The sequence below is a fragment of the Chroicocephalus ridibundus genome, chromosome 9 (assembly GCF_963924245.1).
Source record: "Chroicocephalus ridibundus chromosome 9, bChrRid1.1, whole genome shotgun sequence".
Lineage (NCBI taxonomy): Eukaryota > Metazoa > Chordata > Aves > Charadriiformes > Laridae > Chroicocephalus > Chroicocephalus ridibundus.
Genome location: NC_086292.1, coordinates 27,474,025 through 27,487,503, shown reverse-complemented (window position 1 = coordinate 27,487,503; position 13,479 = coordinate 27,474,025). Strand labels below are relative to the sequence as shown.

Below are 13,479 nucleotides of genomic sequence, written 5' to 3'. Positions count from 1 at the left end.
CAACAAAAAGAGATGTTGTGGAGGCTCAAATGCAAAGTAACCTAGAAAGATCAAAAGCTAAAGCCCTGAAAAAGGCTGCAGTCATCCACCCTGAAGCTGGAGGAGCCTGTTGGTGAAGGAGACCTTTCAATTCCCATACAGCTCCTCGGTGGCAGGGCTGACTTCAGACAGTTCAGCTGCTTGTTCCCCTCCGTCTGCAGTGCTGGCGGAGGCTCTGGAGCAGGGATTGGTGCTGTTGGAAAGCTTTTTCATCATTTTTTTTTTTCTCTTTTCTTTTCATGGGGTGCCATGCTGGTTTAGCGTGGTTCCTGTGTGGCTGCAGCAACTTGGCAGTGTTGGCCAAGCAGAGCACTGGTTGGCCCCACCGACAGGGCGAAAGGAGAGCATCATAGAATCATAGGATTGTCTGTGTTGGAAGGGACCTTTCAGATCGAGTCCAGCCATCAACCTAATACTGACAAAAACCATCACTAAACTATGTCCCTCAGCACCACATCTACCCATCTTCTAAATACCTCCAGGGATGGCTATTCCACTGCATCCCTGGGCAGCCTGTTCCAATGTTTTGATAAACCTTTCCGTGTAGAAATTTTTCCTAATATCTAATATGTGCCTTCCCTGGTGCAACTTGAGGCCGTTTCCTCTTGTCCTATCATTTGTCTCCTAGGGAGGTGCAAAGACTATCCTGTTGCCTGAAGGGTCTCTCACCCTTGCCTCTGGGTATATACTCGGTGTATCCACATTGTGATGGCACAGCGAGGTGTATCAGCTTGCTGCTTTGGCCAAGAACTATAAAGAGAGGGTAAAATAGAATCATGGAATGGTTTGGGTTGGAAGGGACCTTAAAGATCACCTAGTTCCAACCCCCCTGCCCTTTGCAGGGACACCTCCCACCAGACCAGGTTGCTCAAAGCCCCATCCAACCTGGCCTTGAACACCTCCAGGGATGGGACATCCAAAATAACTCCATCAGAGCAGTGAGCTAGTCCAGCTTGTCCTGGAGCTGCTCCATCGCTGCTCTGACACAAGGAAATGGGTAAATGTGCCCCAAAATGGAATTGCATGTGCTTGTCAGCCAGGCACCTCCTTGTGTTCTTACAGTTAGGAGCTTGAATTCATACTGCCTGGGAGACTCGCTCAAAGAGGGACTGGGGCTGTGTTTTCACAATACAGAGTGTTTGGCAATACCGTTTTCTGCCCCATGCTGTGTAGCAGATTTGCTGTCTCAGCTGTTTATGGGGCTCCACATGGACTGGATCAGGGATCTGGTCTAACCTTTCTAAAGCTGCTTTTGTTCACATGGGCTTTTTATAAGCTGGAAGAAATTCTTAATTTGGCCTTAAAGAAGCTGTGCTGGCATTAATAAGAAGAGTAAGATCCCACTGCAGAGGGAGAGGAGTGTCACTTTTTAATGGTATCAACCACAAAACTAGTTCTCTGTGCTTACGCTTTGACCCTAGGGCTTTCCTTCAGGGAATGTTTTGTTGGTGTCACTGCTGAAAGATGCTGTCCTGCTTGTCCCCTCCTGGTCAGGCGACCAAACAGATTGGGGAACTGATTCAGTAAGAAAAGCAACTTAAAGGAAAAAAGATCAATTTCTGAGCCGGTAATTTGCAGTGTTGCAGCATAAGATGGCTGTACTAATGTGGGTGGGTGAGCGCAGGAGGTGCAAGTGTGCGGCTGAGGGTAGGGATGGGGTGGGATCACTGCTTTGGGTGGCAGCATTGGATTTTGGCAGCTTCAAGTTGTAGCTATAGCCCGCGGGCTCAGAAAATCACATTGCTTGTTTATGTCCTACTTTTCAACAGCTTCAGAGCGTCCATTGAAAATCTGCCCTGAGGCAAACTTCCATTTTGGTGTCAAATGGCAAAGTACGCCTAGCCGCTTCTCAGGGCACTCGCTGTTGCCTCCCTTGTACATAAATGGTCTTTGAACTGAGCTGAGATAGTTTGTATTTGGGGATGTGAAACACAGATCTGGGGTGTAACAGAGGACCCCTGTGGTTTGTTACATTTCTCATATGACCAGAACCTTGGCTAATATGGATTAAGTTGGAAGAAAAACTTGCGTACAAGTGAAAACCCAACGTTTATTTCCAGTCCTATTTCTGGCCTTTCTAGGCTGTATTTCTTTCCTTAGTTGTATAATTGCATAGTATTTTCTGAATCTAGGAGTGTTTTGGGAACATCTGGAGACTTCAAAGAACACTGGCATCTTACGCAGGCAGCCAGTTACTTTCTGGGAGGGTTTTTAGTGTTTTGGTGATCAGAGCTGGGACAAACAGGAAATACCCTTGTTCTGCAAATAGTGTGGAGTGTGTGGCAAAAATGGATAGGATGGATGGCAGTTAGCCCTTCCTGCACTTTGTGAACATCCTGGATTTACGTTGTGTAAGCATGCCAGACGTGGAGATATTGGCACATGGGTGTCTGTTGTGGTAGTGACTAACCTGTTCCTTAAGTCTTCAGCTGTATTCTTATTTTATATAGTCATTTGCTTTATAGAGCTTTTAAAAAAGTTTTTCTATCTGTCAAGTCAAATGATTTCCCAGTATGTTAGTTAACATCAGATTTCGTTATGTGCAGAAAATACATGTTATCAGATGCATGAATTTCCCCATTTGCTTATTCAGAACTCTGCTTGGTGTTCTAACAGTATACCGACTTGGTCAAGCTGTTACTCAAGTATTTATTATTTTTCTTTTCTTTCTCTAGAATCCAGCAACTATCACTCGAATACTGCTTAGCCATTTCAACTGGGATAAAGAGAAGCTCATGGAGAGGTAAGCAGCCATCTTCGCATGCAGCCACGTTTTGCTTCAGACCTGCAAGAAATGTTTATTACCGGATTAATGTGAGAGTGGATGAATGCACGCTGTGTGGCAGGAGGATCTCTTACGTAAGCTCTAAATGTTCCCCCTTAGACTTTACCAGCTAAGAGTGACTCCTTTTTTAAATATCGGTAATGCCTATTAGGCTTCAGAGAAGTTGGGAAGTTAGTTGCCCCTTGGAGGAAGGGATGCCTTCCAGTCTGAACACATACAACAAGCACGGCGTTTCCACAGGCTCTGGAAAAAAGCAAGCAGGAACAGGTTCCTGTTATCTTGGAACTGGTTTGGATTTGGATTTAGTTGCTCTTGCATGTCATTCTGGTATGTGTATTCCTGACGTGTTTATTTGTTAGTCTTACTGAAACTAAATTGTTCTTGACGGATAAAAGGTACTGGTAAAGTGCATCTTCTAGGGTTTTTTTTAGCATGTGCATAAATAATGGATTGAATTTTGCCTCTCCCTCCTCCTCAGAGCAGAGCGTTTTATGGTTACTTCTCATCTGTCATTCCCAGCTCTTGGGGAATGTTGCTGGTGAAGGCACTTCTTGTAGCTTGTTATACAGTGGGGGCCTGTCATGGTTTAACCCCAGCCAGCAACTAGGATCGCTTTCCCCCAGCCCCAGTGGGAGAGGGAAAAGAGGGAGAAAAAGAAAAAAAAAAAAAGTCATGGGTTGAGATAAAGACAGTTCAATAGAACAGTAACAGAAGAGAAAACAGTAATAATAATGGTAAAAGAACGTACAAAATGAGTGATGATGTCTGTGCTCTGGAATATTCCTCTGGCCAGCTTGTCCTGCCTATGCTCCCTCTCAGCTTCTATGGGAAGCTGAAAATGTCCTTGACTTAATATAAGCATTACTTAGCAACAACTAAACCCATATGTGTTATCAGCATTATTCTCATATTAAATCCAAAACACAGCAGCTACTGGGAAGAAAATTAACTCCATCCCAGCTGAAAACAGGACAAGGTCAAATCCATCTCCAGTGGTAATGGACTTGGGGTTTGTTGCTGTTGAAGAGTGTGAGGGAGCTGGAGAACTCCGTTTACTTGTAGAAGCTTGAAAAAGGGGGGAGAATCAGTCAGGACCAGGCCATACAGGGACTTACTAGTTGTTACAGTCTTTGCTGGTCTTAACAACCATTAAGTGACACAAGTGGTGGGTTGCGGGTGAGAGCAGGAGGACTCTGCCTGGTGGGATTGTTTGGGATTAGGATTGTAATTTCCTTTGCCTGGTGATCAGGGTGTAAGGAGATCGGATGCTTTGTCATCTTAAAACCCTGTGCAGAAACGATTACTGGTAGTGCTGTTGAATTGATGAACACCCGTCACCAGCCTGTGGGTGCTGCGGGCTGAGCCCCTGTAGTTGGGTGCTCCTTCATGCCAGGTGCAAGCGGGGAAGAGCAACAGGTTTTGAGCCGACAGTCGTGGAGTTTAAGTACTTCCACTCTCCTGGGATAAGGGATTTAGGACACCTTTAGCCCCCTTTGTGTAACACTTTCAGTTAGTGATGGTGCTCAGGTATCTCTTATGTTTTGTTTGGCCTAGATTTTTTTTTTTTCCTGAGGTGATTATATTTTTTTAAAGCTTTCTAGTCTCTGCTTTCTTTCCTGAGATTGACCTCTTTTAGTTAATGTTGGAAGCATGAAAGCTTTGTGTTACAAATATAGTCACATTGAGGCTATTTAACTCTTACTACAGCTGTTAAGCATTCTGATTTAGTTCCTTTTCCAGCCTGTGTCTGTTCACTTCTTTGTATTCGAGTTTCTTGTGCTGGTTCTTTTGGTCAGGCTAAAGTTCACTCTCCTTGGCTATCTCCATCTCACTTTGAGATACCTCTACGTAAAGTGTACTGCAATGTCATCCGGTATTCAGTAGGTTTTTTTAGCTTGTCTAAAGCTGCCATCAATTTAAAAAAAAAAAAAAAGAAAGAAATAAAAATGGACTGTGGATTTTTTTCAAAGGAAGGTATCAACCACTTCTATGTGAGGTATTATTGTTAAGGCTTTTACAGTTTCCAACCAAAACATTTTAAGTATGTGTAAATATTTACAAAGTCCACAGGTAAACATTTACTCTTGGTACATATTCATTAAAATACTTATCTTAATTCTATAGGATTGCCCTGTGAGTAATGCAATACGTGACCCTTGCTTGTGCAGACCTATTGCACACCAGGCAGACTTCTGGTGCGGATGTCCTGTTGTATTAGAAAAACATTAAAACATTCTGTTTCTCAAGTAGCTGGTGCTGCTTTTTGTCACTTCTTCACCAAATAGCTCCCAGCAGGAGCGGGAGGCTGGGAAGAGGCTACGAGCTGGCTCTTAGTGTTCAAGAAGATTTTGTGCCGGGTGGGAGGCAGGTGGTCACCTCAGTAGCCAGGATGCGAAGCAATCACTTTGAAATAGTGCTGGAGCTGGAAATGATGCCCTGAGCCAGCTACAGATCACATCTTTTTGCTAAAATAGACGTCATTCTCATTCAGGCGAACGTGAGAAGCCCAATTAAGCCCACACTCAGGCTTGGTTAATCTTCCAAACTAGGGATCACTTTTGAGACTTGTTTGACTTCGTGTGTGGCCAGCAAATCTTATTGCAGGATTGCGCCTGTGTAAAATGAGCTAGCTGCAAAACACTGGGAGGCATTTGTGGTGGGGCAGAGAAGCATGGTCTAACAAGGAAAAAAAATAAAAATTAAACACTACTTTTTTTTTTTTAGGGGCAAAACCCCAAACGCCAAGAAAAAGCGCTCACACACGCTTTTCTTTCACACCAGTTGAATTCACTTTCTGCAACAGTGATGGAGACATGTATGTTTGGTTTTTTTTCTTGGGTGACTCTTAAGCAGTGGAACTGGTATAAATTTGGCCTCTTCTACTCCTAAATAACCACGAGGAAGACTTCCCAGGAAATTCCTGTTGTTGCCTGCAGTCTGGGTGGGTTTAATGCTTGCTAAGATGTAATGTTTGGGTGCAATATTTGGTGCTTGATTTCACACCAGGTCAGAGTTTGAACGCACTTGCTCAATGGTGTGTATTTACAGCACCTGCCCAGGGTCTGTTTTACCTTAGTTCATCGTGAGTCAGCACGACCTAACAGGCGGCCTTATCAAACTTTGCCTGTAGTAAAGCAGATAAACAAAGCGGCTTCTTTTTTAGTAAGTGCTGAGTGTGGTGAGGGCTGAGCTCATGAGATGAAAATTTCATGTTTTAGCACACGCAAACCTCTTCATGGCTTTTTTTCATTGTTATGCATATTTTTAATAGGCAGGTTATTATTGCCTGGGCCAGCTTTGTCATGGAATAATTGCATGGCGTTATTAAGAGGGCAGATATGTTACAGGTATTTATTCCACTTACAGTGAAGTAATAGCCACAGTTGAAAAACTGCCCTATCCCACTGGTGGGACACTAATTATTTGATTGTGTCCAAAAGCAAAACTGGTGTTTTGGGGTGGATTTGTTTGTAGGATGGAAGTGGATACTGGAGGAAGTACTTGAGTTCAGCTTCTGATATGCTGTGTGTGTTTTGGAGAATAAGGATGTTAAATACTGTGTTTTCCTCTGTCTCACAAGCTTGGCTAATGGAAACAGGAGACTGGCAGGTGCAGATTGACCAGGTAACCTTACAATTAAGAGAAGAAAGTGCTTTAGTTTATAACTTTACCTTGATTACCTTCCAATTTTACTATGACTGATAGCATCCGTCCCTCCTGAGGGGAGTTTTGGGCATGAACCTCCCCATGATGAAAAGACCAAAATGCAGCTCTCCTGCTTTGTCTGCCTTCCCCGGTCTTTTTTTTTTTTTTAATTAAAGAAAAGTATTTCAGCATGGAGCCAAAGGCCCAATTTAATCCCTGGAGGTAGAGAGAGAAGTATTGCAGTCCCTGCTAGGTGCTTTATCTTGGTGGCCGTGTGTTTCTGTTGCCTCTGAGCAGAGGAGGATGCCAGGATGGCCCCAGTGGCTTGGCTGCTAGCCCAGATTGCCTCTTGCCCTTGCATTCAGGGTCTGACTCCTCTCTGTAGGTACCTGGCCATCTGCTTTCCTTTGGACAAATAACGGCTTAACACTATTCATCAGAGGCCGAAGAGGTGAAAAATTGTGTATGGCAGGCTTTTTCGTATGAAGATGTCTTTTACTGCAGGCATACCGATTCTCTGACATTCACAAATGCCCTTTCACTAAAGTAAATATCCCAAAGTGTGTACTTTCTTCAGCGATAAGGCTTTTTATCTTTGATACTTCCTTGGACAGGATTTGATTATGTGTAGAAAATTGTGATTAGGCAGTCACCAGCAGCAGGAGGAAATTTTGAGGAAATAAAGAAGCTGACAGCTTGATCCATCTGACAAAAAGACCTGATGTTATGGACTTTGTGGTGGTACGCAGTGAAGAAATCATAGAAGAACTTGAAAATAAGTCACTGGTGTGCCTGTTCATTTTAAAGTAGCAGAGAAAACAACTTTGTCTGCGGTGAAGAGACTGGATTTTGAAAAACCAATAGAACCAGTTGTTGAAGTCAGCTATATTGAGCAAAGAGTCTGGTGTTGAATAGACCACAACATTCTTGAGTGTCAGAAGTGCTAGAATTGCTGAATGTCCACATTGCAAAGGGAGAAGAGGATAAAGGATTTAAAAGGCTGTTAAAGGTGCTGTGCTCCTCCCTAAGATGAAAATATGGACCAAGCAACTAAGAAGCAATCCCTTAATAGTGAGAAGTGGAGGGATGGCTTGAGGAAAAATCAAAACCCTTGGAGTTGTGAAGGAAGCAAGCAGGGAATTAAAGGGGTTTTCTCCCATGTTTCACAGCAGAGATGATGGCATGCAACTCTGCGATGTATTTTGTGACATACATTGGGTTCAGCTGTTAGGATGGTGTGTATGGAGTTACTTTTCTCAAAAGGGAAGCAGCAGACTAGATGGAACCTGTTAGTAATTCCCTTGTCGGGTGCTTTTGGGGTGAATGTTTGTCAGCATTAATGAATATCTTGGCATAAATCTCTTTGGAGGCATTTGGTTCAGAGGAGGATCCAGATGTCATAAAGGGAAAAAAGAAAAAAAAACCCAGACAGCTGACGGATCCTAGCAATGAAAGTGGTACAAAGTGTCACAAGAGGTCTCATCAACAGAGCTGGAAAAGGAGCTCTGGGGAAAGGTAGACATCATTTGGGATGCATTAGGTTCGCAGGAGAAATGTAGATGAAGTTGTATGAGATTGGATGAAATTGTGGTGAGATCTTAACCAGGATCGCATTTGTTGTGGCCTCCTTGGGTTCATGAAGGATGAATGGAAATGGAAACCAGTGGCTGAGAAGGTTTGCTGGGACAAGGAAGTGGAGAAGTGGCATGTGAGAAGCTTCTCTGCTTGTTGGGAAAGGTGCTGCAGCTGCTGCCTGTGAGCCCTTCCACGGAGGAACACTGGAAGGGCAAAGGGAGGTCTGCTCAAACCACAATCCGTGTTGATGCTTGAACAAGTGGAAAAAAGGTGTGGTAATAGGAATTAGAGAGTCATTTCTAACCTCTGAAGAAACTGAAACAGTCTTTTGACTGGGCCCTTGGTGTATTTGCAGAAGGAGTGGTGGAGCAGTTAGAGAAATGTTGGACTTTATTCTGCAGTGCCCATTGCAAAGGGGTATTTTTAGGGAGGTCCAGGTTTTCTTCTGCATTTTCTTACTGCCCAGCGACAGCATCATTTTGAGTCTGAGACACATATGTGGAACTTACTTGCTCAGTGCACCCTGGCACAGCAAAGAAAGCAAGTGCATTAAAAGAAAACAGCGTGGGGAAGGAGGAATACTCGATACCCTGTTTCTCTTCAACACTGGTGGGGTTTACAAGTGGTAATCCCAAAGAGCGGAGTGAACTCCGTAAGAATTCAAGAGTGCAGCAGAGTTCAAAAGGCAAAATGTAGCCTTTTTTCTTGGATTTATGTTTTCTTTCTCCTCTGCATGGCCCTGGCTGAGGCTCTCAGCTGGCTCGTTTGCTTCTCCTTTGTAAGTGTAGGAGAGACCAGGCATTTCTGAGATGGAAACCAGTTAATATGAGCTGTGACTGGTGTACCAAAAGGCAAGCACCTGGAAGCTTTGCAGTGTATCAGTGCTTTGGAAACATGTAAATTGGTTAAGGACTCAAGTCCATGCTTCTTACGTGAGTTAACCGTTACCATTAGCATTTAGCCCCAAGAAACACCCAATGTCAGATCACTTTTTTTTCTATCTGTTATTGGGAAACTACTGAAAGCCTGTGAAGGAAATGGTTGTTCTGCATTAGTTACCTGTTGGTATTCAGGGGGGATAGGTAATTCCAGGTGAACAGCAGTTGCTGCTGACTTACTGTCCATATTTCTTGGTGTTGGGCAGGAGGTGTCATGGCTCAGAAGAGTAGCTTTTGCAGGGATTTGGTAAAAATAGAACTGCCTGGTGCAAGTGGTGAAGTCAAGTTCCTGAAGTGGATACGCACCCTTAAAACCAGCCCACCAGTACAAGTATCTCTGGTATTTCCATAAGCATTTAGCTGACCACGAATGCCAGCATTCTAGTTGCATCATAGCATTTGTCTTCAAAACTATTTTCTTAGCAAACATCCCACCCAACTGTTTGCTCCTTTCAAACGGAGGATGTCCTGCACTGATTGTGCTGGAAACCTTTTATGGAGTTAATATTTATTCATGGGTCTTTAATACTGCCTATAATGGGACTGCACTGTACTCGCTTGCTAAAGTCTTCTAGATATAAGTAATCCTGAAGGCAAACAAAATAACTTGGTTGAGTTAAATCCCTGAGCAAACAGTGGCAAAGCCTTGTGTATGCTGCAATGCCAGAATTCACCACCACCTTCAAAATTCAGTGTCTTGAAAATTAAGATCCAAAATATGTGAACTGCATCAAGAAACATAGGAACCAGCAGTGAGTTAACCCTTTTTAACTGTACGTCAAGTCTTGTCAGTAGGTAGTGCTGTAAGAGAGCTGCTGTGGATTTGGAACTCTTTGGGAATACTGCAGGATAAGACCATCTACCCAGAGGCGTTTGGGGTTAGATACCAGGCCTAGTCCCAGACTTGAGAGACGCCCAGTAACTTCTTTCACCAGCAGAAAGTCTTGGTTCTTCTCTATCTGTTGGTGGACAGCAGATTCTTTTTTTGGTCTGGTCTGTGATGAGTTTAAGTATGTGCCTTGTAAAGACTCTTTAACTTCAGTCGTGCCCTTGTGTTTAGCTACCGGGACCGTTGTCTGCTGCGAGTAAATTTGCTGGTCTTAAACATAGCTGTACGATGGTCAAGTGTGTGTTTTCTTTTTCCCCTAGGTAGGTGCCACCTTATTTGAATTTAACTTGCTGCTGATGTTAGGGATGGCTTGTTTACTGGCATTGAATTGGGGGATGTACCTGTAGGTTAGCTGGTTAATTATCATATTTGATTAGTTCTTTGCAGATGCTGCAGGCTGGAGAAAGATACTTGGTGTCCTGATGTTGGGAGGAGGCTGACCTGCCTACTCACGGTTCTTTCAAATCTGGTCCTCCTTACCAAGTTGAAGAGCTTTCTGTAAGACTGTAAACCAAAACAGTATTTTTTTCCTGAAGGGAACAGGAAATAAAGTGGTCTCTTATCCTCCCCCCAGCCGATTTTGCATGCTCCCTGCCATGAGATATCTAATCTTTGGAAGCATTTCTAAACCTGGAATTGTATTTTCATAGGAGGTTATTAAAATATCTCAAGTTGACTGGAGACAAAAGATACTCAAATGGCCGGGATTTTGGCCTAAGAGGCGGGCTCTGCATTAGCTCTGTTGCAGGCTTTGGACATGGGCAAGGTGTTAAGTGTGAAATTGAAGACTGGTCTAACTGGAGATCAGAGTCCTGATCTGATAGAGGCCTGATCCAGCAGCAGTTGTTCCCAAACTCTGGAGATGACTGAAGTGTGTGAAACGCAGTCCTGCATCTGCCTTAATGAGAGATCGGTGACTGTGTGTGAGAGCATCATCAGCTCAACCAAGTGTCTGACCCTGCTGACACGTTTCTCCTTGGATCAGAGAAAGAAGGGCCAGAATTGAAGTCTGGACCTCTTTGGGGCACACCTAATGTGAACGGAGTACATGGAGGAAAACGTGAAGTACAGGAACCTGCCAAATCATGAACCGTGACTGATTGCTGCTTCCTGCCTCCTCTTTAATGCTTTAGTGATTAGAATATTACAGGAAAATGGAAGGCTTAAGCGGGAAAGAGAATTGTGCCTGGGGGCATCAAACCTGTGCTTTAGGAAGGTGTCCCGATACCTGAACTGTGAAGTAAGATGTTCTTGCTTCAGTTCCCAGTCTTTGAGTTTTAATCCAAAGAAATCACCATGGAGAATCATGAATTACTTGAAATGCAGCTGAACCATTGAAGGTACCTGAATTTTCAGGAGTGTGCAATTCAAGCCCAAATCTCTGAAATGATGCAGCTTTCCAATATTCACCTCTGTGGTCAGGGCTGGGTTGTATTTTGTTAGTGAAGAGTTTGCTAAAAGTAGTGGGTGTGTGAGCTTTTTGATGTATTAAAACCAACTTTGTACATTTAATTCCCAAACAGAACTTGAAAAATGACTTCCAGAGAAGGTAGTTAAATTCTTGTTCTCTTGTGTGTCTGATGCAGGTACTTCGATGGCAACTTGGAGAAACTCTTTGCAGAGTGTCATGTAATTAATCCAAGTAAAAAGTCTCGAACGCGCCAGATGAACACAAGGTCATCAGCCCAGGATATGCCTTGTCAGATCTGCTATCTGAACTACTCGAACTCGGTGAGTACCTGGCAGCCCAGGTGGTAGCTGACCACTAACTGCCCCAACTTGGATATCGGAAACTTAACCTTTTGGGCAGAAGTCTGTAAGGATGCCTCCGACGGTATTTTAAAAAAAGCTTTTGGAATGAAACTGAGATTTTGCTTGTTTCATTGAATCTTCTAATCTGTAGTAGACACAGAAAACTGCGTCCGAGATTGTTTCTTAGTGCAATGAACCTTATGTCTTGTGTGCCGCGGCTGATCCAAGCAGTGTGGTGGGGGACCACAGAATTACGTCGTCCTTCATGTGTTCTCTTTAATTCCTACTGTGTGGTTTGACAAGCTCTTTTTCTTTTTTTAAACAAACCTTAACCAGTATTAGTTTACCCAAAATGGGATTGTGTTTCAAATGAGATCGTTATCCTTTTTGCAAAAACCTTTGAGGATGCTGGGGTCTGGGCCGCAGCGTGGTAGAGTTCTTCAGAAAGAAGCAAGCAGTAGATCAAGTGATTTTTTTTATTTTTTTATTTTTTTACAAAGGTCAGATACCAATTGAGATATGCAAATAAATGATACATGAAAGAAAAACTATGTGTAAAGCATGATGGGTAAAGGGATTTAGTTCAATAGAATGACCAGACTGGAAACAGTTTATAAAAGTAGTAAATAATGATGCCAAATAGCCAAGCTAGAAAGCCTAGAATAAAAGTAGGACTAGGAGTAAAACGAAGTTGTGCTGTTCAAAGAACACAACCTGTGTGGATGTCTTTGGATCTTTATCGTGTTTGTGCAATACCTTCTTAATCGGAGAAGATTAGGGTAGAAGTGCTTGCTGGGGCTCTAAATTAGTCTTCTGGTTGGTGGTAAGATTGGTGAAAGTGCTCCAGTTTTTTGGTAGCTGTTCACAACTACTAAACTTGCCGGTACACTAAGCAGAGGTCCAGGCTTCTGCTGGGTTTTGTACAGGCAAGCAACTTCTGTGACTTTCCAGAGGCAGGACATAATGATGGGAGATCCTGGAAGAAAAGGAGATCAGTGGAAAAGCTCAGACGTGAGAGTCCATCTGTGGCTTTGCCAAAAGGCGGGGTGCTGACATGCCTGAGGAATTCTTCCTTTACTGAAACTTCCCCTTCCTGGTGGAGCTCTCCTGACCCTCCAAAACACTGGAACGTCTGCCTGCCCTTTAAAGAGCAGAGCAGTCCTTTTGTAAGCCTTCCACTCTTGCTCTTTTATGTGTTTTAAGAACTTGCTTTTCGGCAAGAATGGAAACCACGTTGGGTTTATGAGTAGCCTTGAAAAACGTCCCCTTGCTGCTGTGGGCTGACTGCAAGCCTTGCCCTTGCTCTGGAGCAGGCAGAGCAGAGCAAAGGCCGGTTTCAGGCAGCTGAGATTCTCAGTTTTAAGATCACTATTGCTCTTGAGCCAGGAACCACAAGACTTCGTGCATCTCCTTTTAAGCCTTGTGTGCACTGACTTCTTAGAGAATAGCTGCAAAGGAGAATTGATGCTTGCTTTGTATGAAGAAGAGCTTTGAAAAAGAGAAACAAGCTTGAGAAATGTGTTTGGCCCTCTACCTTATGCTAAAATCTTACTGTTTAATCGCTGCAGACTTCCATGTTAAGTAGTGAGGAAATGATTTTGGGCTATGCGATGTTTTTAATGAAAATAGGAGAAGGGATTGAGGGGAGAAAAAATGGGAGGAGACATCTTTAGCACCTTAATGTCCATCTCCAGAAAAGGTCTTCTTAGGAGCTTCAAATTTCGATTTCATGTTCTTAATATATTGTTCTCCCCTTTTTAGTGTGGCTGTCGTGCCGGGTGGGAATAATACGCTCAGCACTCGCAACTGAGAGCCCTTTCCTCTGGCTGGGGGTGCACCTGCTGCCTGGGAAACAG

General features: G+C 43.5%; 1 protein-coding gene across 1 annotated transcript in view; it reads left to right on the top strand.

The window, feature by feature from the left end:
- ARIH1 (ariadne RBR E3 ubiquitin protein ligase 1) overlaps window positions 1-13,479 on the top strand; it is a 64,698-nt gene that overhangs the window by 23,591 nt on the left and 27,628 nt on the right. The window contains exons 2-3 of the mRNA XM_063345667.1: window positions 2,715-2,782; window positions 11,458-11,602. Coding sequence (XP_063201737.1) covers window positions 2,715-2,782; window positions 11,458-11,602 — 213 coding nt within the window. The remainder of the gene's footprint in view (window positions 1-2,714; window positions 2,783-11,457; window positions 11,603-13,479) is intronic.